Source organism: Anticarsia gemmatalis, chromosome 17 (genome assembly GCF_050436995.1).
Source record: "Anticarsia gemmatalis isolate Benzon Research Colony breed Stoneville strain chromosome 17, ilAntGemm2 primary, whole genome shotgun sequence".
Taxonomy (NCBI): Eukaryota; Metazoa; Arthropoda; class Insecta; order Lepidoptera; family Erebidae; genus Anticarsia; species Anticarsia gemmatalis.
In genome coordinates, this window is record NC_134761.1 from 943,897 (window position 1) to 970,184 (window position 26,288).

The 26,288-nt window shown below is 36.5% G+C and overlaps 2 protein-coding genes across 8 annotated transcripts in view; one reads left to right on the plus strand and one right to left on the minus strand.

The window, feature by feature from the left end:
* Positions 1-2,839: 2,839 nt before the first annotated feature.
* LOC142979791 (protein C1orf43 homolog) lies at positions 2,840-5,927 on the minus strand. Its single transcript, XM_076124967.1, has 5 exons — positions 5,675-5,927; positions 5,217-5,370; positions 4,468-4,687; positions 3,996-4,170; positions 2,840-3,504 (listed from the first exon to the last, which is right to left on the minus strand). Exons 1-5 carry the CDS (start codon positions 5,828-5,830, stop codon positions 3,400-3,402), a joined length of 810 nt encoding a protein of 269 aa, XP_075981082.1. The 5' UTR covers positions 5,831-5,927; the 3' UTR covers positions 2,840-3,399.
* Positions 5,928-14,324: 8,397 nt separating this feature from the next.
* The window catches only part of RIC-3 (RIC3 acetylcholine receptor chaperone), a 46,346-nt gene continuing 34,382 nt past the window's right edge, over positions 14,325-26,288 (plus strand). For 2 of the 7 annotated variants that reach the window (XM_076124979.1, XM_076124981.1), the window contains exons 1-2: positions 14,331-14,642; positions 16,596-16,904. In XM_076124979.1, coding sequence (XP_075981094.1) covers positions 14,486-14,642; positions 16,596-16,904 — 466 coding nt within the window. In that variant the 5' untranslated portion in view covers positions 14,331-14,485. Of the gene's footprint in view, positions 14,643-16,595; positions 16,905-26,288 lie in introns of all 7 variants that reach the window. The other 5 variants (XM_076124983.1, XM_076124980.1, XM_076124984.1 and 2 more) reach the window with 5 other exon arrangements.

Consider the following 26,288-nt stretch of genomic DNA (forward strand, 5'->3'; position numbering starts at 1 on the left):
ACTATGTCCTACTTGGGAATCGAATAGACTACCGCTCAGCAGAAGCCTGTTTCGGCGCGGCGGTAACGTTCTTATTGTCTATCCATTGGATAGTTTACCATCAATTATTCATAAGCCGTAAAAGCAAAACCAAATCGTCAAAGTAGTAAAACTGGTCCTTAACAGGTTCCCTGTCCCATGAATCATATGTGATTCATGGGACATATTTTGTAACAAGGATTGTACGTTCATGAATCACATGTGATCAAATTTAGAGCCAACTTAATGCCCCTTTATTAAATGGACGTAGCAGGTTAATGCACATTTTTAGTATTGGGACGTATGGAGTACATCCTCTTGATTAGCAAATCAAATATAACCACAGTGATTTATCAAATTATTTTAACAATTTACTACAAAAAAAGAGTGGGACATATACGATAGAAAAAAGTGGAGTGTATGGGGACAGGGAACCTGTTTTACCATAAATAATACAACTACATAGAGAAGTTTTAGCAACTATAATATCTAAGAAGATATGGTAGAATATTTATATCATACTGACTGAACATTTGGCAAAAAATCTACAGCAATTTATACATTTTTATCCACATTATCTCAACCATACAAAAATAAGATTCTCTATAACATTTCATTTACACTAAATTTCTTCGACATGCGTTTATTACCATTAAAAAAGTTGATACATGAAATGTAATAGTAAGTTCTACAACATAATTGCGAATATATTTGAAGAGTTTGAAACGAACCCTCTTATTCATAAACACACTTACACACACAGGCAATAATACTAGTCTGTACAGTCTTCTATAACATACATCTTCTATCTTCTATAGTACATAATTAAATACACCATCGTCTATCTAAAAAAAGCTCTAAAGTAGAACATAGATACTGCAAATAATAATTTTTGAACATTTTCTGGTCAGCTCGGTCGAGCGTACCGTTCCGATCGCACGTCATGTATACAGGGTCTTCTCATAATAGCTGGTTACGATTTGGGAGGCATTACTGCCCATACATCTTATCACGTTTCAGATGAAAAAAACATTTTTTGACAACTCTTTTTCTGCATTTCAGTAGTACTCACTCACACAAACAAGCGATACGCCGCTACGCGATTTTATCTGAATCGTCAATCAGGTGCATGGGCAGTATCGCCTCCCGGGATACCACTAGCTATTATGAGAAGATCCTGTATACATACACGTTGTATATATAGTCCGTAAGCCAGGCGCTAATTTTCGTCAGTCATTTCCTCTCAGTCGATAATTCGTAAAATGCTTCAGAGAGTCGCATTATGACGCGTTGTAAACGTCAGCTGCGGCTCCGAGGGTGGGTTGAGCAGTGGCAGCCGCCCAAACACGTAAAAAAAATAAAAATTTTTAGTCATTTCCTCCCGATTAAAAACTTGATCAAATTAAAGTTAAACCAATATTTCGAAGAAATAAAATCGTCAGCTGGTTATACAGTGGTGGATTATACGTCAGCTGGTCACGCAAAGATGTAAAAAAAAAAAAAAAGTTTAGTGATTTCCTCTCAAACGAAAATTTATCAGATGATAGTTTATGTATTGTTTTTAATAAATAAATTAGTCAGCTGGCTGTATGTAGGTGGAATGTTTGTCAGCTGATGACCTTAAGGTGTAACGTAGGAGCAAAGTAAATGTATCAGCTGACGTGTTTTCCCCCAACATACTGCCAGCTGATTGTTTTAATTACTTACAGGATCATGTCAACAATTAGTACAACTATTTTTTTTCGGGAGGAAATGACTTACTTAAAGTTATTCAACATTATAGTCCGTAAGCCAGGCGCTAGTTTTCGTCAGTTATTTCCTTCAGTCGATAATTCGTAAAATGCCAGAGAGTCGCATTATGACGCGTTGTAAACGTCAGCTGCGGCTCCGAGTGTGGATTGAGCAGTGGCAGCCGCCCACGCACGTAATAAAAAAAAATATTTTTAGTCATTTCTTCCCGATTAAAAACTTGATCAAATTAAAGCTAAACCAATATTTCGAAGAAATAAAATCGTCAGCTGGTTATACAGTGGTGGATTATACGTCAGCTGGTCACGCAAAGGTGTAAAAAAAAAGGTTTGTGATTTCCTCTCAAACGAAAATTTATCAGATGATAGTTTATGTATTGTTTTTAATAAATAAATTAGTCAGCTGGCTGTATGTAGGTGGAATGTTTGTCAGCTGATGACCTTAAGGTGTAACGTAGGAGCAAAGTAAATGTATCAGCTGACGTGTTTTCCCCCAACATACTGCCAGCTGATTGTTTTTATTACTTACAGGATCATGTCAACAATTAGTACAACTATTTTTTTTCGGGAGGAAATGACGTACATAAAGTTATTCAACATTATATTTAATGTGCAAACTAAAATGTAAGATTTTCTGGCAATGTTTCGATTGAATATTAAGTTATTAAGCTGCGTTTAGACGTGTATGGTATATTGTATCTGAAATTGTTTTTATTTTCATTTTACATTTTTACGTTTACGTTTACACATTTACGTTTACATTTTAGTTTGCACATTAAATATAATGTTGAATAACTTTATGTACGTCATTTCCTCCCGAAAAAAAATAGTTGTACTAATTGTTGACATGATCCTGTAAGTAATAAAAACAATCAGCTGGCAGTATGTTGGGGGAAAACACGTCAGCTGATACATTTACTTTGCTCCTACGTTACACCTTAAGGTCATCAGCTGACAAACATTCCACCTACATACAGCCAGCTGACTAATTTATTTATTAAAAACAATACATAAACTATCATCTGATAAATTTTCGTTTGAGAGGAAATCACTAAACTTTTTTTTTTTTTTACATCTTTGCGTGACCAGCTGACGTATAATCCACCACTGTATAACCAGCTGACGATTTTATTTCTTCGAAATATTGGTTTAACTTTAATTTGATCAAGTTTTTAATCGGGAGGAAATGACTAAAAATTTTTATTTTTTTTACGTGTTTGGGCGGCTGCCACTGCTCAACCCACCCTCGGAGCCGCAGCTGACGTTTACAACGCGTCATAATGCGACTCTCTGAAGCATTTTACGAATTATCGACTGAGAGGAAATTGGTCGTGAAAATCTGTCACTGGCTTACGGACTAATATACGTACAATCAACCAACATAATCATATGCCACAGGCGTGAGATAGTTAAGATAGAAAGAAAGTTAGCCTAATATGTTCAGCTGAAACACCATGCAATCAAGCTCTATTGGCTAAAGAACGACATAATTCACTACATAGTCCACTCATAGCACAAAACATCCACTCTTAGTATCACTATAACTTGCGCTAACTGTTCACAATCATTCATAGTGTTCATAGCGGAGTGTGTTGTGTTAGAGCGTGAGCGCCGGGTGGCGCAGGGCCCGCGCTCACACCGCCGTCTCGTCCGCCGGGGCCTTCACCAGCGTCTCCGTGGGGCTCCGGACCGGGACTCGGATCACTTCGTCCTCTATTTTTGTATCTATTGGCATGTTCTGTAATAGTAATAGTTTTGATTTGTTAATTTGGTTCTAGTGAAAAATAACATTTGGTTGTCTCCATCAAAGTCAAATTAATTATTTAATCATGTAGGTCAAATGTTAACAATTTATCACTTGCTTGAAGGGGGAGTTAGAGCCTTAGGAAAAGAGCTAGCAAGGAACTCATGATCACTCTTCAATCAATGTGGTTGATACAGTAGGGTCATGTATAAGTACAGGTGCGATCATACTATGCATAAAACCAGCCAAAAGTATACATAAAACATTAGTATTGGTTGTGTAGAGCTTGTCAAACACATTTAGACCGACTTATAATGTTTACTTTAACAGTTTTTTTCTAAGCAATTACTGTCCCACTGCAGGGCAAGAGTCTCCTTCCAAACATCTTTCCATGGTTTGGCCTTTATTTAGCAGTTATATAACTGTATTAAATGTAATAAGCCCCTCCATTATAGTAATTCCGTGATGATGACGCCAGTAGTTACCTCTAGTGCAGTATAATGTTTATGTAGTGCAGTAGGCAACTTGTTGTGCCTGGGCAATGCTGCCAGTGCAGCGGGACGCAGGCGCGCGGCGTCCAGCAGCGCTCGCCCGCGCCTCACCGGACTACCGCAAGCCGTAGACACCACACATGTGCCTACGCTCTTTAGTAGACGAGCACTGAAACACGAAAGGAATGTATTAGTTAATTTTATGTTGAATGTAAGCTTATAGATAGCAAGTTTAAGATTGTAACTGGGAAATATTATAAATTTTGAGTGACAGTCATCAACAATCTTTCAACAGTGGCTGAGGAATACTTTTTATACAGAAATTTTCATTGTTAACTAAAGCTCCCATAAGTTCGTAGTTACACACTCGCCAAAATATCAATCGGTAGACTTTTAGGAAGTATGTTTAAATTCAATATTATTGATTTGATAAACAACTAAAGTAATAAATAAAATAAATACTTACGCATCCAACAACTTAAGTAGCAGTCGACTGTACGCCGTATACTCATCCTCGCCGAACTCTCCGGGGTGATGTCTGGCGAACTCATAGGTGTCACAGAACTGATGCACCAGCTTCTGACCTCGACCGTCGAGCGGCGCGGCGAGGGAAGACAGGAGGAAGGCACGGAGCGACTCGCGCGGGTGACGACGAAGACCTGGGTCTTGACGTGCTATTTCTTCTTCTAGAAATGTGTTACAATGTTTTCTTATGAAATTGACTATAGCTGTGTTATTTACACTGCACTTTGACCCATGGTAACCTATGTTTTCATGGGTGTGTTTGAATTGAGTGCAGAAATGGAAACTATAGTGTAGCACCTAAACATTTACAGAAGCAGGTTATTGGCAAACATCTTTAGTTCAAGATCATAAGTAAGTAGACTAACATATCTAACTAGTCAAGATTATGGTTTTCTGTCCCTACATGAAGGAAAATATATTCAACTTTAAGAAATTATAGTGTTTTGTACTTATCTTCTGCAAAAAGAGAAAGGTCTTGGTGCAAATAAACTAGGGTCCTCTACACCTAAACTACAAAACACAAGAAAATAAATTGGTTTGTTGATTAGAGTCCAGCTACACCTCTGGTTTGAGAGTGTCAGTTGTAAATGGGTGCTTAATGGGTTACAGGTTACACTGTACCTACTCCGTAATTCAAGGAAAGATATGTTTCTTAATTTCTTCAATAATAATAACAAATTCCTAACTTACCAAGAGTCTTAACATCATCTACAGCTCTGAACCGGTAGTGGTACGGCTGCTGTGGCTCCAGGATGTAGTGAGACGGCTCCGTGCTGAGGAGACGTGGCTCGTGCATGATGCGAGGGACTGCTTCTATGCGCCGCTCTATCTCTCGCTTTAAACACTGGAAACATTCAATGATAGTGGTTTTAAAAGTCTTTAGTAAGTGTCTTGTCAATAGTAAGAAGTATGTCGTGTGCAGGGTCTAATTAGGCAAAATATTGGACATCTTGAACGAATATAGTATCATCATATTATGAGCGTCTTTTGAATCATACTTCATAGAAACCACTCAAAGCAGATCAAATTCGAAATAGATTTTCATTTCATAAACATTAGTGTGAGTGAGTTGTCCCACAATATTCATTCCTTACAGTGTCTTTCAAGAAATTGGTAAGTAATAAATAAATAAAAGTTCTGAGGCTTACTTTCTTAGCATCCGTGCCTATAGGAACGTGAGGACCCCTCCGAGATCGAAGGGCAAACCGTGTTATCTGCCTTTTAGCAAATATGAATAATATCACAAACGTCAGCACTCCGCCACTTATTATAAATATTATGTTTATACTCGTTAAATCCTGCATTTTGCAAGGTTATCGAGATATTTAGTTTATAAAATAGGAGTATCTCCCGATGGAAGATCTTTGTTTTTATTTTCTATGACTTTTTGAGTGTACGTCGAATGTTTAGCATAACAAAGCAAATCCATGTACGGTAACCAGTAAGTAAGACAGAAATAGCATTCATTTTAATGCTTGTAACTGTATACAGTTTTATTATATGGAAATCGGAACGCGCTGTCAACGACACTGACAGTTTCACTGTCAAATTACTGACATAGCTAAGATCGTTTAAAAATAATAAACATGCTGTGCCTGTAAGTATGTTTCCGAACGAATTCTTGAATGAAAGAGGCAACGCGGGTGATGAAAATTCAATTCTAACAAAGTCTACACTAACTAGTGTAATAAATTCTAAGGTTGTGTGAATCATTACGTTTGTTGTTTATTTTATAGGTTTTGTTCACAGTCGTTGCGCGTAACGACGCGGTAACGACAAACACCAATCGAATTATAAATGACTTGTTTACGTTAATTTGGATGTAAAATAGTAAAAGTCCCAATAAATACGTAAGTCAATGGAAAAAAAGAGGTGATCATTATTACTTCGTAGCTGTACACAACATAAAACATGCAGGCCATTGGTACTTGCTTTACCCTGATCAGGTATCTGGTGTTATACCTAGAAACGCTTATTATTTATTCATCGTTTATCATACGCCGTCGCGTACACAAAACGAACATAAATTCCTTCATCATGATTCTTTCTATTGAGGAGTTGGGCGCGGCACGAATGTCTTTGGCGGGAAACGCGGTTCGCATACTAATATTGAAATGGCGGCGACGTGCGATGACCAATAGACGTTGTTCAATTATGGAAAACGAATGTCGATTGTGTCCTGTCCACTGTGGCTACAATAGGTTTCTTTACAAATTTGGTTTCGTTATATTCCATACGATGTGATTTCAATTCAGTACACACTGTAGCGTTACCTTTAATAGCAGTGGTCATAGGAATATTGTTTTCCAACCATCTTTGACTTAATGGAAATATCGTGATTGTCTGTTTGATAGCTTTAATTAATTTAAAGAAAGAGGAACCTTCGATTTTTACATTCAGAAAGAGCTTCATTTACAACGGCACAAACAATACTCAAAAAAGGTTACCGTTGACTCATTAAAAAGTTTTAAGAAAAGAAAAGAGATCTAGACAACATCTCATTTTTTTACAGCACAAGTCTGTTTAAAGCTGTAAAACTGGGTGTCCCGTGTTCGGTTCTCGTGACCTCTCGTTTAGCAGGACAGTCCCGCCAAATTGTCATGTTAGTGCTAAAATGTGTGGCCTTGTACTGAGGTTACTGTTACAAGATATCCATATAAATAATGTGACTTTGTACCTGCGTTATTTCATGCTTTGGTTTGGAAAAATACCCAAGAAAAGTTACACTTCCGTTACTTCAACTACCTAGTTTAGAATGTACATGCCATTAAATGAAAACCATCACGATTTTACATATTTTTTTTAAGTTTGTTGAAAAGCAACCTTCAGATAGCCACTTTGCCACTTTGTAAGACCTACAACGCTTCGCATTCCCATTCCTGTAGCCCCAATGACATGGAAAGTCGATATAGTCAGTGATAGGTGTTCGCGCAGGTTAAAACCGAACTTTCTAACCCGAGACTATCAACAGAAAGAAAAAAATTCTGGACAGAAAATTTAGTACCTACAAACTTTTTTTTAGTTTTGATGTCGAGAGCTCTAGGTACTCTGTAGTTGCATATATTATCTACTGATGCATCACAGATCAGTGAAAAGCTAATTTTAAGTACCTACCAACTCAAAAGCTTAGAAATCCCCTTCACTAATCGTCTCTGGCACTTTCATTGGCACTGAAAACACATTAGCAATGCAATATGGAATAATGAATCATATAAACTTTCGTTGGACAAGCAGGTGTTGCGATGTGAATGGGAATGCTTGTTTTCGCAATGTAGCTGTTAAACAAGCGGTGGCTGTCCACTGTCGAACGATGAAGACCTGCAGGGTAGTTTGGAACAATATACGAAACTTTGTTAGCGTTTAAAACGCTAGTTGCAGTTGAAAAAGTTAGTAAGTATATCCGAGATTTCCATAGCGGACTTTTCGTCTTGAAATTGGCATGTACCTAGGAGTTATGCTTTTAATTACTTGCAGTGCTTTCTAGCTATAAACTGAGTAATTGCGAATCATATGTGTGGTACCAAATTTATATTGGTACCTATTCCCAGTTGGACTCGGGCTACCCAGAACCAAAAAAAGTGCAGAAATCTTCATCATTTTCAAACCGTCGTTTAACTAGTTTTAATCGGCCATCACAACATGAATCGAATCAAATCTTTAACTTGACAAAATACAGCTTTATATTTACAATCTAGAGCAGCAACTTAGACCTTCCTTCAACGTGTCCGCACACAATATCAGCCCGTATCACCTCACATTCGACACCACAGTATATGAGCATTCAAATCGCGTCCACCACAGGCACAATGGCGACGGCACGCGAAAATATGCGCACGCGACGCTCACCAGTTAGCCCATGATGATAATATGGCGAAATATTGTTTCGTAAAAATAGAGCTGTTGTTGCTATGTATGGTTGTTTTGTAGTTAGACGAGTACAGACATGTTAAACTTATGGAATGTTCGTGAAACGTAGTATTGTAGTATTGAAAGATGAGAGCTTAGGCTAAGGAAGATCACTGCCTAGACGAATTAATAACTGATGAGTCAGAGTCAGATTACAAAGGTTTCATGATTTCTCCCTAGTCCCGCATCAGCTCGGCAATCCATCCATGTTCTGCGTTCCCAAGAGATGTCCTAGGGACATATGTAAATGAAATTATTTCGAAGCTACAAGGAGTTGGTCAACATAATATTGCTGTAAAAAGAATAAGAAGGAAATGTAGTTGGTAAATTCATGGCACAGCACTGAATGTCCAACGAAACTATACGAACGTAGGTTTTTACCGAAAGCTATCTATGACCCGACGACATGGCGGTCTTGCTACCAGAGGCGCATCCTTTTATACAGCACATAATCATACTTTTGGTACTCAAATAACGAAATTATTCTTCACTTAGTACCTATAGATAAAAAGAAAACATTGGAGACTGCAACTTCATCTTCACTTGTATAATTTGTAAACAAGGTAAACTTTAATTCATTGAATCTCACTCCCACTCTGTAAGCCAGTCTGAAGCTTTACATTTTCAGTAGCAATTCTCATCACGTGCACTATCGAAAACAAATGGAAGACGACCAGAGTTCTTAGAAACATTTGCATTATGCCCATAACGTGACGAAAGTAACGTCGCAGGACTCTACCTTTTCCTTAATAAAAGTTTTTAATGTGCAGTATTTACCTACTACTTAAGTCATTCAATTTTTGTGGTCAGTGCATGTTATTCTGAGAGTAATTAGGTACCTACTTACTTACGCCAGTAGGTATCTTAAAACAAATCATCATCAAACCCATTATTATCTGATTGTCTCGAAATGTTATGTAAAAGACATTCATTCAAGCATACTTATTGAGCTTAAGCTTAGACTTTAAAGCCGCTAGCGCAACGTTTAGAACATCGGCCATCGGATTTTCCATCTAGAGATAGTGGATTCGAATCCTACCCATTCTCTTACCAAAATGAGCTCTTAACATGTCTGAAGAAAATTATCAATGTTTGTTTAGCCCACAATACGAACACACGCAAGTATTCTTAGTGTACCTATTGTGTTTGATGTTTGGGAGTTTGAGTTTAAAAAACCAGGTTCTTGAACATTATGATTTCTGAGTTTGACTATGCCCAACACGAGGCAAGCAATCAGTTACATAGAAAGTCCAGTCTTAAAGCAAAAGTAGCCAACTAATTGGTCTCATACCTATGTACTCAGAAAACAGCCAGCATTAGGTCTAATCGACTTAGCCAACGCTACGACTAATAACTTACTAATACCATTGTAAATCAAAGCCTAACCTCTGAGAGCCGTGACCTCTCAGTTCGGAACCCCACGTCAAATGAAAGCAGTCCCTGTGGGCGTCTCACAAATGTTCAACAATGTGATGTAACCAATGACTCAGTAATCGCATAATTACGCCCTCTAAACGTTATTAATGAGCTTGTAGCACTTGTGTGAAGCCATTCATGATGACTGTATGAAATCGAACTTGTGCTTTGTTGAACTCTTATCAATGTAGGTAGGTAATGAAGCGCTCTACGCTAAAAGCTATTTGAGCTCATCAATCGGCAAAGTTCAGTAAGTTAAACTCCTTATAGCATAGGGACTTAAGAGATGGGTAGTCAGTCTCTACAGAAATCGGACTATGGCCGCTTAGCAGTTTACATAAGCTGTTTGAGTTGAAAGTCAACTACGTTGTCAATAAAGCTTTTCTTATGAAACTGATTTTTTAAGCTTACTATTTATTAACCTGTGGGCTGTAGTATAAGTAAGGTGTACTAAATTGTTGGACCGTTTATTATTTGAATTCGGGTCTTCAGCACAGCAGTCACACCTTCGTTACCAGTGCGCTACAGAATGATTTAAGACCGTAAGTTTGGACTTGGCTACGTGCGAAACAGTGTAATTTTTTACATCAAGTTAAGACCACCCAGGTTTAGGTAACTTTAGATGCTTCCCATCCTTTTGGCAGTTGTTTGGATATTATTGTAAACGATCAAAAATACCCGAAGCAGGCATTCGATTGTGACTGATACAGAGCTATCTTTTTGGATTGATTTATTGAAAATACACAGTGCCTAACTTACCCACCTAGGGTAAGTTAGGCCCTTGAGCGAGTACTTGTTCATGTACCCATGTACACGTGTATGGCTAATGGAGCCTCATCGGTACGAATGAACACGTATTCAACACCAACAACCAGGATTTCTAAGTTAATTAATCGACAATAATCAAACACAAAGCATCAAACGAATCCACATTGAAAAACAAACTAATAAATCTCGCCAGTATCTGTGTTCAGTTTACCAAAGGATCTATTAAAAGGTTCGATAAAAAACTTCAACATAGGGCCTACATATTTTTTTAATTCGACAGTTAAACCATTATTCAAATATGTATTCGAATCACATACTTCCCCTTCCACAGAACAATGGGTAGGTAGCGTACCATTTCGACGCAGGAAGCGACGCACGCGCAACTTATACAAAATGGCTGGCATCGGCCGAGCCCTGGCCCCAGGTATGGCGATATAAGTGCGTCTGGATGCTAAGGAGACAGCATACCATAAATAAAAGAGGATATCCTGACTGGTTTCCGTTCCTTAGTTAATATTTCTCGCTGCGTTCCCGCGCGTGACGTACATATAAGTTTTGCTCCTCTTCCTTCCGCGTGAAAGGTGTTAAAACGATGTCGTTGACGGCTATTTTTGTCGACTGTTGTATCAAGTGATAGCTTCGATAAACAACCGCTTGTACCGTTGTTCAACTTAGCTTCATTGCATCAGAAGTCAAATGCATGATATACACAAATATATCTAATTTTGAAAATGTATACGGAGTTTAAATAATGTCTTCGATTGGTATAAGTAATAACGCTGACCTCTACGGCACTAAAGGTTTTCAAAAATGTCCAAAATACCTATGCAGATTTTAAACGTCACGGCGTCGAGATACATACCTAACTACAGTAGCTACCTTTTAGGTGATTACCTGGGTCATTTTGTAAAATTAAATTGGTACAACGGGCTTGCAGATATCTTAGGTACCTAACTACCTACCTACTTGAAAGAGACCGCCTAAACATGTACAAAATCTCTTTGGATGGCTACATCAAAAGAAGTTAAGACATTTATTGCCTCGTTAATATTCTAACTGGCCAGTGGTTTGAGTTATTTTATGATTTGAACACTCCTTTTGTCTCTAGATTTCTACTCGCAACCATTAGTGAAAATAAATGTTCTACATAGGATTATAAATTAATATGACAATTATTACCTATTAAGTCCCAGTATTTTAAGTTTTTTAGTGATCTATACAGTTTATCTATAGCCCAAGAACTTCGTAGAGAGCCTTGTATGCCAGATTCGGGCTGGCGGTGGTACACTAAATTCAGAATTTATAACATCAGTCACACTTAGGCTTATGCAGCCGACTGTAACCTTTTTCATACAGCAATTTTATTTTGGGAATACCACAGAATCAATCATTATATAAACCGTGTATGCGAAGGCTTTCTACTGAGTTATCAGACGAGAATAAGTATGTAAACTACTATTAGAACTACTGAAAAAGTAAAAACATTTCTTTTTCAAACTACATACATACATACATACATACATAATATCACGTCTTTTTCCCATAGGGGTAGACAGAGACCAAAGAAAGCCACTTGAAACGATCCTTACCAACTTTTATTGCCTGATTCACATCTATATATTTTGTCATATGTTACGAGTACTACCGCCTGACCTTTTTGAAAGACATCACCGATATGATCTATGTATATCTTTCAGTTTTCTAGACCATTGCAGTTTAAAACTGCCAGTTACAATAATGTTTCCAATTCTTTTGTCTCTTAAATTCTCAAAACTGTCAACTGTAACATGGCCTAAATTCTTGTTCAAAACGACAGATTTCATTTGTTCTGAAGATGCACGTCGTGAGTGAATGAGCTTATTAACATACTAAGTAAGCACAGTTCACGAACGAACATACTTGCATGAAGAAATTAAACACACATTCACTGGCTCTCCCTCTCACTTCTTTGCTAGTGGCTAGGGCTCAATGTTCAGGTCTTTTAATACTGCTGTTCTAAACCCCGGTTTCTGAGTACATTTAGCGGTAGTTTATCTAGTCGATAGCGTTACTTTTATATGAGTTTAAACGCTGTTCAATAGATAAACTACTGATAAGTGTACCTTAGAAACCGGGGGTTAATCGATCATGCATTTATCGAAGCCTTGCGTGCTCGTCGTCGCCTGACCGTCTAGAAAGCCAAATGTCTACTGTAAAGCAATTTGCGACCATCCATTTAAGGACTGACGATTGCTAGAGTTAATGACTATCTACTGTTTAGCTCACAGAAGCTTAAACCCTTTAGATCGCAAAGGCAATATAAAGTCCTACTTGTTACAGACCATTTTCAATCAGATAAACCTTTTGTACAAGTGACCAAGATACAGGGCTAGCCAGGTTTGGGAATTACAATCACTTGTTTGTAAATTATATGTATTTTTTCTTAAAATACATAACTTTTTTATTTATTTTGTTTTTTTCTGGCCCTGAGGCTTGGGAACTTCAATGTCGTGTTGTGCCGTCTAATATTACCAAAGTACAGAATTTTAGACAGAGGTACCTAAAGTGTTAATTATTCATATTCTTTTTATTTCATAACTTGTTCAAACGGATATCTAACGATAAAAGGAACTATCTTAAACTTAACAGCTGCTGTGTAAATAAAAAAAAACTTTGTTTGCATCCTATGTCCACCTGCGTGTAGTTTTTGAGATAAAATCTGTTTACTCGGGACCCGATTTCCTCTGCTTATCTCAATATGATTCATAATCATGTCGTTGTTTTAGGTAATTTGGCCTAGTTTTATACATGCATTTTTAAAATAGATACAGAATAATCGTTGTAGGTTAATAAGTAGTTTTTATTTTATATAGAGCTGATCAGAAAAATTTGAGTCCTCGACTCCGATAAACCTATTATAAACGTAGCAGTAAACCATATAATGTTGAAAACTTAAAGCTTAGGACAATATTGTCTTTGTTTTTAACCAGATAGTGGTCTTTTATCAACATTCGAATGTTCTTATTTACAAGATGGTGTTTAGAAGGTTTAACTACATTTCCTCTAAACTTAGTTATTACGGTTTCATTCATAGTCGTTTATGAATGTACTGTACTTGCTGTGCTAGTGCATGTAAATAATTCATGTTTTCCGCAACTACAGTTAAAATTTATCTTACACTATGTCATACTCTGACCCGATTCGACAACCGCTACTGCGTAGGCGACGCGTTAACTGAAAGAGCACGCTGTTTGAAAAATACAGACACGTCATCACACGTGGCGGACATCAGGAACGTTACAGCCCTTCGAGCATACAAACTTTTTCCTAAGCCACGCTCGCCTAAACGACAAGTACCTACACAAAGTGTCTAATTAGTATTCATCTGGGCGCGTGTAGTCCTCATCGCGGTGGGGACGGGTTATTAGCCGGCGCCGCCTCCGCGCCCAGGCATATTGTTCCGAGTTCTGCCCACCGAGCGCCGCGCTCGCCCGGCAAACGTTAATTCACTCTGTCAATATTTGAACTGCAATACTGTACACTCGACTTGGACGACAGAAGAAGCCGAGCCGGTGGCTGGGAAGGCAAGAAGTCGGCATAGCTGTTTGAGGTTAATATACGGCTGTGTCACTTCGAGCCAGCTCAATCCACCGGCTTTCTGCAAACGAAGAATGAAAATTTGCGGACGCTCCCGTAACGAAGAAAATTCGGATCGCTCCCGTAGCGTTTTCGCCGGGAGAGGGCGCGTCTGACAGCTGTCATTGCGCGCTTTCTTCACGGGCGGGACGTGGGACGAAAATCTTTATTTATATCACACACGACGATGTTCCCGTAGAGTGCGACCGGCTGTGTACGTGCGTGACGAAACGATACGAAAACACGACGACAGAATGGCGAACGAGGAGGTGTTGGGTCCGCGGAAGACGATGTTCGTTCTTGTGATAGTTGTTGGGTGTTTCGCTGTGTTGTGGCCGAGGATCCTGTCGCCGCTGCTCATGGGCCCCAGCCGGGAGCAGATGAAGCCGAACCAGTTCGACCGGGAGGCAGGTAACGTCGGTATTTTTAACACAAGCTCAATGTCAATATCGCTGGACGCGCCGTGACGAAAGCAAACGTTTTAGTTCACTTTATGATTATAATCTAATTATACGCCGGTTACGGCTGTGAAATTATCAGTGTTGTACGATTATGTACAGCTGATGTCATATTTTGGGTTATATAAATGTTTTTAACACATTAGACGGATGAAATCGGGCGATTCATTGCGTTTATTTGTCGTTCGCAAGAACGAGATTTATCTGTGCAAATATGTCGTGGTCCAGCTGTTGACTCTGCGCATATAATATTTACGAAAGATCCGATTGGAATGTGGTACTAGCATGTAATGTACACAAGATTTATTTATAAAGATTGCATATTCATCTTTGTTCTGATGAATTTCTATTATAGTACTTATTATTAATAATTACAGTATCTATTATAGTAAGTTAGCACTTAAATGATATTGAATCTCAAAATAATTGTATTAGGCTTAATTTTAGAACAGATACAGTTGTAATCAAACCAAAATACCAAGTCACACATTGTAAAAATGTACCAAAAAAAACTAAAAGAATATATTTAAAACTTTTCAGTGATTTAAAGATTTATCAGACTTGTGTAGGTACTATTCAAATTAAAATATTGCTTTACTTGCCCACTTCAATATTACCAATAAGGTAACATTTTACAGGAAAACCCTGTAATAAATTAATGTATAAAACTTGATAAGGATTAATTATTATTATAATTGATAACGGCCATTGATAAAGTCTCAGTTTCTGTGAAAATCATAGGCATTCTGTTACCGAAGTAAATGTTTACTATAAAAAGTGGCTATACTGCATTTGGTTTGGGTATTAAAATATGCTTAACATAGCTAAGACGAGCTTTCATAACAAGTATAATATTACCTAGATAAAAATCACACTGTTTATTAAGTTAGGCCACATTAAAATTTTTACTTAATTTGAAATCATTTAGATAATTTACTATTAAAAATCTGAATAATAGTTCACACCTTATCAGTAAGTAAAGGAAGGAAATACTATAAAGCATTATTATTAATTGAAAACAGTAAAGCAATATTTTAAGATAACCTTTGACCTATTTGTACCGTAAAGTTGTATCGGAAAAGGTCTATAGTAAAATTGAATTAAAAATTATTATTAAATTAGTGGTGTATGTATTCCTGATTATTGAAGCTATTAATTATATTTTTTTCCCATATTAAATGATGTTGTTGTTGATAACTGGGAATACAAGAAGGAAAATAAATTCCCAGAGTTGTCACCCCTGTGGGGTTGTGTTAGAGGGGACGACTGGAAATATGCCATTAATTTATATTAACAACAGAAAACTTTCATAAGTATTAACATCAAAATCATTTGATAAAGGAAAATATTATTATAATTAGTAGCTAAATAATTGTGTTGATAAAAATGTTTGTTATAGATTTGTGATAGTATATTTTGTATGCTGTTTGTAACTTTTTGACTGCCAAAGAGTGAACATAAAACTTTACAAAGGTCCTGTTTTGTGGTAAAAATATCTATCAAATAGCTTATTGGATGAAATTTTGACATCTGTTTTTATACTTAAACTGTTACTTATTTTATGAAATACCTGACACTTATTTATTGACTCTTAAACTGGACCTTAAAGCTTCAGTCATCAGCCTAGCCTTTCTTCCAACTATGATGGAGTTGGCTTCCAATTTCACCGGATGTAGTTGAAAACTAGTATTTTACATTGAGCGCCTGCCTATCAGACCTCCATAACCCAGTTACTTGGCTTATAATAACTCTTTCGGGAGACTGGTTGTCTGACACGACAAGCTTAATTTTAAGTTACAGTATTATCCTGCAAATTAAATAAAATTATTTCATCATTATTTAAAAGTGTTCATCTCAAAGGCAATGAAAAAGTTACAATACACGCTTCTTTCCAACCAACAAACAGGATGTTGCGAAGTGATCTTCGAAAAAGACATGGCCATCTTAGAACTGATCAACGAGGTCTGCAATTCATACACCCATACGGACAAACTCTCACCGTACTCTGCGGCTGAATGTCGAAAAGCAGTCAACGAGACTTGTGGGCTGGACATAGCAGCATTCATGAAACGGTCAGACAATGTTGGGAAGACTTCTCGGATGTTGGCTGAGACGATGAAAAACAGCAACAGCTCCTGTCTCAGGGAGCATTTTGGTGTGCCTGTCTACAGTCTCGGCCCACACGTGATACAGAACTCCTGGACCCAGCAAGACAGTTAGTCTGCTTCCATTTGCATCTCCAGTTCAAATGATACCGTTACTGTTCCAAGTTTTCATGATTAATTGTGTTAGGCGCCGCCAAAAACGTTTTGACGGGAATATATTATTGTTTGGCTGAGGATTTCTGTATGCTTTAATGTTACGGTAATTTTGAAGTAATTATAGTAGCCTTTGAAGTTGTAAAAGAATCATTTTACGTTAATTTTGTATGGAACTTTATTAACCAATCAAATCTCACGAAGTACCTTCAATCTTCTTTCTCATTGGTTAATAGGCCCGTCTTTTTTGATGTCATTAATCTTAATCCTGATGAACTAGTTATTCTTAATTTGCTTTTAAGCTTTTCAAACAGAATTTGGTGTCATCTGAACTGGAGATAAGGAGATATTGTGATATGGAGTTCGAACGTGAACTAACACGCATGGGATTTTGTTTCAGTGTGTACTAATTTAATAACGTGTTAAATTAAGTCTACGATTTTAAGAACGTTTAATCTAGGTATTTAACTAACGGGGTAACGTTTTTAGTTGAAATTATGCCTTCTAAACACACAAAATGTTAACTCATTTTATTTGTTATATTAAACTGACACACTGTACCTTCCGGTTATCCGTAATGTAAATACATTTAACCAATGCGTTAACGTAGACGTCTGAAGTGGATAAATAATTATAAACTAAGGGCTAATTAGTATAAAGGAAACGATTTTCTAATTTTACCCGAATCCCCCGACAATCTCAATCCCTAATCTTATAACCACTCAAATTAGTATGTATAGTAGTTGCTATGCCAAAACCAAAATATCCATAATCAATATTGAAACGGAAGTCCATGTTGGTAGTCACATGTGTCGGTGACGTAGTACCTAAATATAGTGCGTGTACCGACCCAGTTGTTTTGCATCCTAAATTAATGTGCACCACTGGAGAGGATAGCCGAACTGTAAACAGAAATCGATAATTTAAACTAAGGAGATCCGGTTGGTATGATCGGAGATTTATGTATACTTATGAAATAGATATTATGTATTAATCTTTAACCAATAGCATTTTGGTAGTATAAGATTTGATGAAAGAGAAAAAAATCGTGGATATTGATTGGCAAGAGCTAAAAGGTGGCCCGTAATTTGGACGGACATCAGGGTCTGATGCATTTTAACTATGAAATATGCTAGAGCGAAATGCATGCGGTAGGTATCGATACAATACTATTTGAACAGTGCATCTGGTCTGAATACGGAAAGACTAAGAGGAAATAAAAAGATGCAATACGTGCCTATAACTTCCATTTCATGAGCTCATAACTCAGGATGCAATTCGTAAAAGCGTATGAAATTGGCCTTCGAATTTTCAAATATAAATCTATTTTTTTTTAAACACCTACTGCTTTCAATCTCTGCATCACCCTAAGGTAGACTGGTAGACAATGCTTTTGGCATTAAGTCCGCCTATATTATACACCATACATGTATGTGAAGTTTAAAATAAAATAAATTGTTAAAAATTCTACTCCTATCCAAACTGCTCTATTCTAGCGTCGGGTTATGTAAAAGGACTCTAACAAGTTTGTACTATGCATCGTCTCGTACACATGTTGTTTCAGTTGCGTATTGAAATTATTGGTTTATCGTGGAATACGGGGAATTGGTTAGTTAGGGATTTCGACGAATATTGTCGGATGTACGGTATCCTAATTCGATTCTTTTTCGTAGTATTTTGGCGTTTCTGGAATAGAACTTACGTGAGTTATAAGCACGATAATTTTTCCAAACAATTAGTTTATGACTTAAATTTGTTTTTGTGATTACTTTAACTACATACGGTAGTAGTAGTAGACTCACGGTCAATATGGCGATAATATGAAAATTTCCAAAAAGATTTTATGTAGCCATTTTGAGAGCTATAAAAGATTTTGTATATCCAATTTGTTTTAAGAAAAAATCTAGTCATATTGCTAAGATATAAGATATATCTATCACTCCCTAAAAATATATTGTGAGAACGTTTTTAGCGACGTAAACGGTGCAAAGGAACTGCGTTGTTTGCCAAGGGTCGTAGGTTTGGTTTCCGGTACTGACAAACATTGTGACAGGTGTTTGTTCCGAGATGAGGGTTTTTATAACAGAACGGCATATAATCCTCATAGAACTATAGAAATAGATATTAAAAATTCATAATCATTTCTACTAATATTATAAATGCAAAAGTTTTGTTAGGATGTTTAGGTGTGTTGATAATATTCGTCATAAATATAGTTTAAAACCCGTATTAGGTACCTATATTTTTTATCCCTTGAAGTCTTTTCACGCAGATGAGGCTGAAGGTAGCAGCAAATGCAGAAGTTTGAGGTGAAACATGTAAATGTTTATTTTTCTTTGAAATAAAATACGACCGAATTCATATTGTTGTAATTTTACTCAGTTTAAAACCTGTATTGTTCATAAACTGAACAATATTTCGAAACTAAGTACCTAGTTGTACGACGATCAGTCAAATGTACTTTCAACTTCACTAGTTTAATGTACAAGTTCGGCAACTGGTGACGTCATCAAACATGGCGCTCCAACTATGCTGAGAATGCAGTGGAAGGTTACGACAGCCTAGATCGAAGGCAGATGACTTTGTTACTAGCTCTCTTTGATTTAAATCAGGAGTCATACATACCTGGGTATAGACCGGTTCTAATAATATACATACAACATAACCAGCATAAGAAAAATCTGTCCCATGCAGTTTGAAAATTGGCGTCGTCTTCGGAAACTTTGATTCAACAACAATTGTAACATCCTATGTACCTACACAGTTATCTAATAAATTTTTCTTTATCTTTACCTCACACACCACTCATGTCTTTCTGCAATAGACTTTCCCATCTTATTCAGGGCCTTACAATTGCAACCTTAACATCGTCTTTTCCGTTCTTCCCGCCATTTCAATTAACTCGGTAATACCGATTTCTGTAGTTTAAGTGGCGTTTTCCAGTCATTCATGTTCCATATCAAAGTTGACTTTATTTTCGTTGTTTGTTTTCCTTGATGTATTACACAAGTTAATAAAACGGGAAATAGTGGAATCAGGAATTAGGTCAAAACTATAACTAGAGCAGAACTTTGTAGATATACTATCCAATCAATTCAAGTTTCCAGGAGAATAGTTCTTTTGTAACCGATCTGCATTGTCGATAGCGTATCTTCGTTGAATTTCCAATAAACTTGCTTCTTTTATACTCCGCTTTTAATCGATCCAAAGAAATCGTCTATTTTGGTCCCACCTGCACCGTCCTTTAACTATGTATGTTATATCGATGGATAAGAAATTTTGATTCGAAAATTGACTATGATACCTACCTAGTTTCAAATCTAAGTCCGTTCACATTCATAGAAACATTAGCTTCAGTCTTTGCGTTGTTCGAACACATAGTTTTACACAATTGCGTCGTGATTATTACTCGAAGTGATGGGAGTTAAATTCCCTTTCGGTTAATAATATTTTTTGCAGTAGGTACACATGATTTTGGGTGACAAATTCATGTACTTATACTGCAAAAAATATTATTCGTTCTCGAGTAAAACTATATCGCAAAATCACCCTAGGAAATATCTATTACTAGTTACAATAAATTGTTGTATTTAAATACTATAACTATATTTTCTCTCTCGGGTATTTTTTTCAGAAAGAAAAATTGTATTACACTATCGAGTTGTGATTCTTACTGGAAGGGTTAGAGTAAAAATCTTTTTGATAAACCTTTGAGTCATTAGTTTTGCAGTACTTCACACGACTTTTTCACCCTTTACTACTTTTTATATATTTTTTCGTGTCATTTTTTCTGGTAGAAAAAAGAGTTAAAAAAATCAGGTATTACATACTTATGTCGCTCGTTTAAAATAAATTTCCTTCGAATAAGATTACGAGTATTAACTGCCACGTTTACATTTAACTTGAGTCAATAGAATTAAAACCAGTATAGATTCAAGAGACGTCTCCATCAGTATGTAGTTTCTAAACGGCCTTGTGTAACGTAATATAGTCAATTTGAACTTCAAATTAGAATCGCACGTCGTGTACCGACTCTTATTGAGTTATTGTTATTCTAGAATTTTCTGTTACGTATGTTTCTTTAAAATAAGCATTTTTAGGTCTGTTACTAAGCGTTTTACTGTGTCTCTAAATGTAAAACAACTTCTATTATCTATACGTATAAAATTACTTTTCCTGACTGACTGCAGCCTTAACTATAGAAGTTACAAACTTGAAATTTGGACTCTTCTTCTTTTACGATGTAGGCACCCCTCTAAGAAAGTACTTATTATCTAGTAATCTGCCCCTAAGGGGACAAAATAAGGGTTTTGTTTGGGAGTTCGTAAATTTTTGGAGCTAGAAGCATACAACTTCATGTCTGGGGTTTTCGTTTGAAATAGATAAACACGTGTTTCTAATAAATAATGCACCTATATTCATTAAAATGTGTTCGATAAACCACTTTGCTCAGAAGAAAATCACTATTCCAATTGAAGCAGAGTCAGCATCCATAATGCAGATCTAACCTATTTCCTATCATCGACACGTGCTCGAAAAGCGGTCACTGCGTCATTGAATACTGCATTTTCAATATTGGCTGTACTTTTTCCGATACCATTTTCTATTATAGTAGCTGTTTGTTTTTCCGTAATAGAGTTTGCAGCAACATGAACACTGTTTTAAAGTATGTATTCGTTTTTAAGTCCAAATAAAAGTTATAAGTCGTTTCCGACTGTCAAGATGCGTGTAAATATACGATTGGTTAAGCAATGTAAGTTAAATTAAATCGTATGGTTCTTATCGTATGATTAGTATACACCCTAGTGGCAAAGTTGTTCAAGCCGCCCGAAGGCCTTTGACATGGCTTAACAACTGTTATCTTTATTGCTAAAAACGAGGACCGATATTTTACGTGCCCTCCGAAGCACGGAGACGCCCAGTTCCATTACCACTATGCGATCACCCATCTTTGGAATTACCGCGCCTAGGTTTGCTTGACCCACAAATCGTTTATCATCTTAAATCCTAGATTGGCCATTAGCCGTACAAAAAATGAAGCACAGATATGTAATATAAATAAATTCAAACAAAACTAAACTTTCTAACCAAAATGTTAGTAAAACTGAACATTTCAACAATGATTTCGCATATACAAACACGTAGCTTTCTCGCCTTGCATACAAGTAATACTCGTTCTGCGGCCTCTGTAACTAAAGTGCTAACACATTGTCACTTGTAAGGTCATGACGGCGACACTTCTAACGGTGCCCTCTTTGTTACTCATGATGTTTGATGTTATATTGGTATTACGAGATTTCAAGTATTTTTGAGAATTACCTGCCGTATGATAAGATCTATACTGCGATTATTTTCAGTTTTATGATGATTTGATATCCGACTAAGCTTATAAATGCGGAAGTTTGTGAGTATTTATGTATGTTTGTTACTCTTTCACGCAAACTACTGAACCGATTTAGATGAAATGTGGTATGGTAGAACCAAAATAACACATGCTACTTTTTATCCCGGAGTTCCCGAGGGATGGGATTTACACAAGAAGGATTTCCACGCGGACGAAGTCCCAGGCCACCTCTAGTCTCTATTGATAGCAAATCCTGTTTTAGTATGATTTATATTTCATGAATGAACAGGAATTTTACATTACAACTAAATCGCGCAGATTATCTTTAAATCCAACGACCTGTTTCTGGGAATTTTATCACGTAGAAATTGTAATTGATCCTTCATTTACACAGTCTATTTTCATTCTGGGAAACTGTCGAAGATTCTTCGAACTTCCTCTATGTAGCGCAGTACTTGAAGTTAAACATAGTTCTATCTATAATACAAGTTATATAAACTTGACTATAAGTTGGTACCTCCCACCCAAGTGGTCGCAGCTTCGAACCCGAAGCAACACACCAATGACTTTTCCAAGTTATGTGTGTATTAGAAATAATTATCACTTGTTCCAACGGTGAAGGAAAACATCGTGATACAACCTTACATGCCTGAGAGTTCTTAAGAACAGTTCTTGAAGTATGCAAAGTCCCCAACCTGCAATTGGCCAGCGTGGTGGACTCAAGGCCTAACCCCGTCCTCATTACAGGAGGAGACCCTTGCCCAGCAGTGGGACAATAATGGGTTAAATAAATTTATAACTTTGCACCAATGTTCATCTAATTCAGTCTACAAGTTGGCATCAGCAGGTGTGATAATATCGCTATTTATATTAGTTTGATCTTTTGTCTCATGTCTGGCATGGTTTATTGGTATTTAGCATTCAATATCTGATAAATTGAATCTGTCAACACTTTATTCTGATTTATGAGAACTACAACCTAATTCCCTTCGGTCATGTATAAGGTTGTGGAGAATACGGTCTGTCCAGGTACCCAACTAAAGCCAGAATTTTAAATATCGGCGATGTCAAAATGAATATTAAAATTCTCATTTCACTAAGTGTATCCTGATGTGTTTGCTTTTCTTTCATCTGAACAAGATGTGATATTTGGAAGGGCCTCAAGTTGCTAGTAGTGGTAGTAAGAAAATTGTTGGTGACCGTTAGGCCTATATTGCCGTCGGATAAAGTCAATCGACTGTAGAATATATTGAAATTTAGCGATTCATTGATTTAGTTTTGTACTAAAGTCTTCTACCGAGTGATTTTAACTCTAAATTTGGATAAAAATTTATTTTAAAATACAGCCAACTGAGTCAAAGTAAGCCAAAATCTAGAACTGACACTAAAATTCACTAGTCTTCATTTTGATACAATTCGCTTTTAAATAAATCTAGTGCAGTAATACAATTAGATGTGCTTAAATAAGGTATCATCAGGTCACTAGAACCTAGTAATTATAATTTTGGTCTTACATTCCAAACTTGTTTAGAACTATTCAAGACGGTCCAATTCCGTACACATGCCGCACATGTAAGAAGATGTTCGTACTTATTTATACTTTGTTTTTAAACTTTGTCGGTCTGTCACATTGTCATTTTGCTGGCAATTTTTATGAAGATTAATAAATCATCATTTAATATGAAGATTCTGCACCCAATCTAGTCCGATTAGAATCAGGAATAGTATCCTATGTGTAAATTAAGTTATAAACTATACCTGTGCTCGATCAAAATCCATCCAGTAGTTTTTTTTTTAAAGTAGTAGATTTTTGAAATCTTGATTCCTCAGCAAATAAGCTGTCTTATCATCCCTGAAAACAGGGCAACCCCAATAAAATTGTTAAAAAAATGCTTTGTTTGAAAAAGTTTCCTGTATTTTATTTTATCTGCTATTAATATTAAAATTGAGCTTTGGTAGCTCTTTTTTAATCATATCTAATTTAATCATATGCTGCAGAACTTTCTACTAAACATTTCAATTTAATTCTTAGTTTCGTGTTGCCTTTATTTCAAGCAGATGAAACCGCAAGCTTTAACTAGTGTTACATAATTTTGACGTTCATGACATGACGTACTGATTAGCAGGCCCGAGGACCTTGAAAGCCCATATGTTATTTTTTAAAACAAATTAGGTAATGCGCCAATTGACGAACCGGGTCAAATTGGTACATGTGCGTTTTGTTAACGTAACACATGTATGTATGTACGCTTTATATGGTTTTATTAATAAAATCTTGTTACTATGGTGTTGTGAGAAGTTTTTCAAAAATATTTCCTAGAAGATCTCTTGTGTCTTTTTACACAAAAGTTTGGTAAAAATGCTTAGTATGTTTTTTCACGGTCTCCCTGTCGCAGCGGTTAGTGTGGTCACCACTCCACTACCAGTACGTCGGGAGATCGTAGGTTTCAATCCCACAGACAGCAAATATTTGTGCGACCAACAAATAGTTATTTCGGTGGTGTTGTGTCTGTTTGTACGTATATAAAAGTCTCCGCGACACAAGAGCAGTTCTTAATCCGGGAGTTTAAAGAAGAAAAAAGATACTGATCGATATTTTAAAACTTTCCTGTGAAAATACCTATGGCTTATGTTTCAAAACATTACGCATGTTGGCTTTACCATACCTTTGTATATAAAACATGTTTTCTTTTGTCCTATTTACGATCACAGGAAGGCTCGATTTAGCGCCATTATAAATAGGTAATTCACGAACTGACTCACAGCATAGTTTGAATTATAGCCAGCTTGTCATTCATACAACACGATGTTTTTCAAATCACACATCAATTAGTTCTGCTCAATGTAGATTTGTCTTAAGCGTTTGATACCTTTGATTATGTTTTGAAGGTATTTGATTGGAGTGCTTCAAGGTAGTTGTCTGGGACCTGTAAAATACATAGCACAAGTACTCGTAACATAAATTATTGGACTTCAAATTGACACAATCTATCTAGTAAAAAATCCGACGGTGACTTTTTGTTTCGTCAGCCACTTTGCTACGTCTCTTGCTTATATTTGACTTAGGAATATGTTTATGATGCACTTTCTGTGCAGTGGCTTGCTGCTATATTCAGATACACAAAAGCAAATAGTGAGTTCAGCAGATGCCGAGACCTTGAATACAGTCCTTACATATCGAGCTAGTTAATACAAAATGACCATTCCTAATGCATACAAGGTTGTCTAACATGAGCAAAGGCGACCCGCTTTATATTCGAAAAATAGCTGTGTCATTCCCGAATCCCGTTCTTACCTTGCCCAAAAATGTTCCTTGCAGATGTATAGGAAATGTGATTAGTGTCAAGCTAACTGTTGAAAAATAGCTTTACTTGCATATGCTATTAAATTTCCCAGTAATGATAATGATGCCGTGACTCAGGCACCCTATAATGTGTTGAATTAGGAAGTCGCCAGTTAAAAACTGGGTTACAATTAACCTTGTATTACATGTGGTATGTTGAATACGCACGCAAATTACGGGACATCGTGGGAATGGATTCTTTTGGGTGGAAAATACCGTTTAACTATGGTTTACCGAAATTTTTGGTGATAGGTTTGGTATACTTACAATTTCTAATCTAATCTAAGTTAGATTAGATTAGAAATTTAAATAAAATAGAATATTCTTGTTGTATGTTTGTCACCTAACTCCTTCTAAACGGCTGCGGTGGTTTGGATAGTATGAGTGTATATTTCCATGGGTTCCTGGGTAATTGAAATGACAATTGGACCTTATAGGTGGCTATGCTGTAGAAATGTCGACAAGTGCACTGTCTAGTGATATAATCCCATAACCCGTAAAAAACAAGGAATTGGAAAGTACCATACCGTAAGAATCCTAGTTTGAATTTAAAAACCAGGGTTTTAAATCTTTGTTGGCTGTATAATACAACTTTGAATTTTTGATGCCTAAAACGACATCAGAGATGATAAAATAAAAATGACAAACACACCT